The sequence below is a fragment of the Oncorhynchus masou genome, chromosome 13 (genome assembly GCF_036934945.1).
Source record: "Oncorhynchus masou masou isolate Uvic2021 chromosome 13, UVic_Omas_1.1, whole genome shotgun sequence".
Lineage (NCBI taxonomy): Eukaryota > Metazoa > Chordata > Actinopteri > Salmoniformes > Salmonidae > Oncorhynchus > Oncorhynchus masou.
In genome coordinates this window covers 54,169,976-54,174,975 of record NC_088224.1, presented here as the reverse complement: position 1 = coordinate 54,174,975, position 5,000 = coordinate 54,169,976, and the positions used below count along the sequence as shown (strand labels likewise).

At 49.5% G+C, this 5,000-nt stretch overlaps 1 protein-coding gene across 3 annotated transcripts in view; it reads left to right on the top strand.

Moving 5' to 3' along the window:
• Positions 1–5,000, top strand: part of LOC135552582 (cell adhesion molecule DSCAML1-like) — a 174,064-nt gene that overhangs the window by 111,363 nt on the left and 57,701 nt on the right. For all 3 annotated transcript variants that reach the window (XM_064984289.1, XM_064984288.1, XM_064984290.1), the window contains exon 5: positions 434–712. In XM_064984289.1, the coding sequence (XP_064840361.1) occupies positions 434–712 (279 nt within the window). The remainder of the gene's footprint in view (positions 1–433; positions 713–5,000) is intronic.

Genomic DNA, 5,000 nt, shown 5'->3' with positions numbered 1-5,000 from the left:
CTATCAATGTTACATTGAACTGGGTGAATGGAATATGAATGACAGTCATCGAATATGCTGTAATAGAAATAAGGCCATGCTCATACATTTTATTCTTGTGTGTGTGTGTGTGTGTGTGTGTTTGTGTGTGTGTGTGTGTGTGTGTGTGTGTGTGTGTGTGTGTGTGTGTGTGTGTGTGTGTGTGTGTGTGTGCGTGCGTGCGTGCGTGCGCGTGTGTGTGTGTGTGCGTGCGTGTGCGTGCGTGTGCGTGCGTGTGTGTGTGTGTGTGTGTGGGTAAGTGCTTTTTTGTCTATTGGTGCAAGACTGTCTTGCAGTACATGGTTTATGGTTATCTTTGTTTCCTTTCCTTGAATATGTCTTCGCAGTATATTACTTGAAGTCAATAGCAGCATGATCAATATCAGTATTTCTAACCCCCCTCCCCTCCCCCCAGACCCTACGGAGTCCACCCCCTCAGTGTTGGACAGTTTCCAGTCCGGAGAGGTCCAGGTGGGGCATAATGTGGAGCTGCCCTGCATCGCCTCGGGCTACCCCAACCCCACCATCCGCTGGCTGAAGGACGGGCGCCCGCTGCCCGCCGACTCCCGCTGGACGCGCCGTCTCACGGGCCTGACGGTCAGCGACCTGCGTCTGGGCGACAGCGGCAACTACATCTGTGAGGTCACCAACAGCTTCGGCTCTAAAGAGGTGACCGGTCATCTCAACGTCATCGGTGAGTCACAGGTCACACGTCCCAGGTCGCACGTCCTGGGTTGGTTCACCCCACGTTACCGGAACTGTTTGTTGTTTGGAACGAAGGCCTGTAAATTTGTCTCTTTGCACATAATGGCCTAATGCACAAGTCACACACAATATTAACAGAATACAAAATTAATATTGACATTTGACTTTTTAGTCATTTAGCAAATGTTCTTATCCGGAGTGACTTAAAGTTAGTGCATTCATCTTACGGTCGCTAGGTAAGACAACCACATATCACAGTCATTGTAAAATGTTTGACATTTTAAAATCCCCCCCCCCAAAAAAAAGGTTATTGGGATGTGTTTTGGCTGACTTTTCATTGGTCAGTTTGGTGCCTTGGACGACGTAGGCGTATCCAGTATCAGAAGAAGCCTAGTGTGTAGGTTTGGTGCATGACCAAACGCCTCATCACCCTCTCCCGACAGAGTTGTTTAAACCAGGAGAGAGATGGATTGATCGGGATGAGGGGAAGAGATGAGGGGATCGTTTAAGCTCTGTTGGCTGTGTCCTTGCCCCCTGTCACCTCGCCACAACCCACCTCTGGGATGAGTTTGATCCTGATCTCCAGGGACACCTCGCTCCCCTCCTGCCCACTCCGTTTCGGTCCTCTCGGGAACCCATGCCGAGTGAGGCCATGGTGACAGGAGGGAACACTGGGCGTTCCGAAGGCACAGCTTCCCCTGTGTGTCACTGGGAGCTGAGGAGAGGGGAGGAGGAGGAGAGGGGAGGAGGAGGGGTTATTGTTTGGGGGACGAAAGATCTGGGGAGACTAGACAGAGACACAAATGGGATGGTGATGTTGATGTTGAGGAGAGAGGGGGTGCGGGAGGAGGGAGAGAGTGGTGAGGATGGGGGGTAAGGGTAGTGGAAGTTGGTCCGTTTGGCCGTAGGGCACATCATGGTGAACTCACACAAACCCTACCTGACAGGGCAGGGGAGGTGGGACACTCATACACACACACACACACACACACACACACACACACACACACACACACACACACACACACACACACACACACACACACACACACACACACACACACACACACACACACACACACAGTAGTCCCCAGCACATAACACCAGCTGCCTTATTGCTCATTGACATTTCCCTCCCTCTCTGTCAGTTTCTCTGGGTGTCTCATATTCACAGGCACATGGAAGGTGCATGTTACACTCAGACAAGTAAACGTGGACCCCCTTACACACCCAAACTCTACGATTTTGAACCGTTTCGAGAGAAGAGAGTTGAAGAGATCTTCTCTCTACCTCTCTGCAGGGGACATCTGTACCCTCCTCTCCGTCTCGCTACCTCGGGCTACATAGTCCAGTCAAGGGAGAGGATTATTTATCAAATCAAATCACATTTTATTTGTCACATACACATGGCTAGCAGATGTTAATGCGAGTTCCGACAATGCAGTAATAACCAACGAGTAATCTAACCTAACAATTCTTCGACTGCTACCTTATACACACAAGTGTAAAGAGATAAAGAATGTGTACATAAAGATATATGAATGAGTGATGGTACAGAACGGCATAGGCAAGATGCAGTAGATGGTATTGAGTACATGTAAACATAAAAGTGGCATTGTTTAAAGTGGCTCGTGATACATGTATTACATAAAGATGCAGTAGGTGGTATAGAGTACAGTATATACATATGAGATGAGTAATGTAGGGTATGTAAACATTATATTAAGTGGCATTGTTTAAAGTGGCTAGTGATACATTTTTTACATCAATTGCCATTATTAAAGTGGCTGGAGTTGAGTCAGTATGCAGCCACTCAATGTTAGTGGTGGCTGTTTAACAGTCTGATGGCCTTGAGGTAGAAGCTGTTTTTCAGTCTCTCGGTCCCTGCTTTGAGGCACCTGTACTGACCTCGCCTTCTGGATGATAGCAGGGTGAACAGGCAGTGGCTAGGGTGGTTGTTGTCCTTGATGATCTTTATGGCCTTCCTGTAACATCGGGTGGTGTAGGTGTCCTGGAGGGCAGGTAGTTTGCCCCCGGTGATGCGTTGTGCAGAACTCACTACCCTCTGGAGAGCCTTACGGTTGTGGGCGGAGCAGTTGCCGTACCAGGCGGTGATACAGCCCGACAGGATGCTCTCGATTGTGCATCTGTAAAAGTTTGTGAGTGCTTTTGGTGACAAGCCGAATTTCTTCAGCCTCCTTCACAACACTGTCTGTGTGGCTGGACCAATTCAGTCTGTCCGTGATGTGTACGCCGAGGAACTTACTACTCTCTCCACTACTGTCCCGTCGATGTGAATAGGGGGGTGCTCCCTCTGCTGTTTCCTGAAGTCCACGATCATCTCCTTTGTTTTGTTGACGTTGTGTGAGGTTATTTTCCTGACTCCACATCCCTAGGGCCCTCACCTCCTCCCAGTAGGCCATCTCGTCCTTGTTGGTAATCAAGCCTACCACTGTAGTGAAGTCCGCAAACTTGATGATTGAGTTGGAGGCGTGCATGGCCACGCAGTCGTGGGTGAACAAGGAGTACAGGAGAGGGCTCAGAACGCACCCTTTTGTGGAGCCCCAGTATTGAGGATCAGCGGGGTGGAAATGTTGTTACCTACTCTCACCACCTGGGGGCGGCCCGTCAGGAAGTCCAGTACCCAGTAGCACAGGGCGGGGTCGGGACCCAGGGTCTCGAGCTTGATGGCGAGTTTGGAAGGTACTATGGTCTTAAATGCTGAGCTGTTGTCGATAAACAACATTCTCACATAGGTATTCCTCTTGTCCAGATGGGTTAGGGCAGTGTGCAGGTTGCGATTGCATCGTCTGTGGGCCTATTGGGGCAGTAAGAAAATTGGAGTGGGTCTAGGGTGTCAGGTAGGGTGGAGGTGATATGGTCCTTGACTAGTCTCTCAAAGCACTTCATAATGACAGATGTTAGTCGTTTAGCTCAGTTACCTTAGCTTTCTTGGGAACTGGAACAATGGTGGACCACTTGAAGCATGAGGGGACAGCCGACTGGGATAGGGATTGATTGAATATGTCCGTAAACACACCAGCCAGCTGGTCTGCGCATGCTCTGAGGACGCGGCTGGGGATGCCGTCTGGGCCTGCAGCCTTGCGAGGGCTAACACGTTTAAATGTTTTACTCACCTCGGCTGCAGTGAATGAGAGTCCGCAGGTTTTGGTAGCGGGCTGTGTCAGTGGCACTGTATTGTCCTCAAAGCGAAGCAAAGAAGTTATTTAGTCTGTCTGGGAGCAAGACATCCTGGTCCGCGACGGTGCTGGTTTTCTTTTTGTAATATGTGATTGACTGTAGACCCTGCCACATACCTCTTGTGTCTGAGCCGTTGAATTGCGACTCTATTATGTCACAATATTGACGCTTAGCTAGTTTGATTGCCTTGCGGAGGGAATAGCTACAATGTTTGTATTCGGTCATGTTTCAGGTCACCTTGCCCTGGTTAAAAGCAGTGGATCGCACTTTCAGTTTCGAGCGAATGCTGCCATCAATCCATGGTTTCTGGTTGGGGAATGTTTTAATAGTTGCTATGGATACGACATCGCCAATGCACTTTCAAATGAACTCGCTCACCGAATCAGCGTATTCGTCAATGTTGTTGTTGGACGCAATGCGAAACATATCCCAATCCACATGATCGAAGCAGTCTTGAAGCATGGAATCTGATTGGTCGGACCAAAGTTGAACAGACCTGTGCGCGGGAGCTTCCTGTTTTAGTTTCTGTCTGTAGGCTGGAAGCAACAAAATGGAGTCGTGGTCAGCTTTTCCAAAAGGAGGGCGGGGGAGGGCCTTATATGCGCCGCAGAAGTCAGGTGAACAGAAGGACTTGAGTTCCTGTATGTTGTTATGATCACACCACAACTCGTTAAACATAAGGCATAAGGCCTCTTCTTACCAGAAAGATTCTTGTTTCTGTCGGCGCGATGTGTGAAGAAACCAGCTCGCTGCACCGACTCCGATAGCGTCTTTGGGGTGAGCCATGTTTTCGTAAAGCACAGAACGTTACAATCTCTGATGTCTCTCTGGAATGCTACCCTTGCTCGGATTTCATCAACCTTGTTGTCAAGAGACTGGAATTTGGCGAGTAGTCTGCTAGGGCGTGGTCCTTGATGTGCCCGTCTCCGGAGCCTGACCAGAAGATCGCTTCGTTTGCCCCTTTTACGGCGACGTTGTTTAGGCTCGCTGGCTGGGATCCGATCCATTGGGTGGTGGGCAAAACACAGGATCCATTTCGGGAAAGTCGTATCTCAAGTCGTAATGATGGTGAGTTG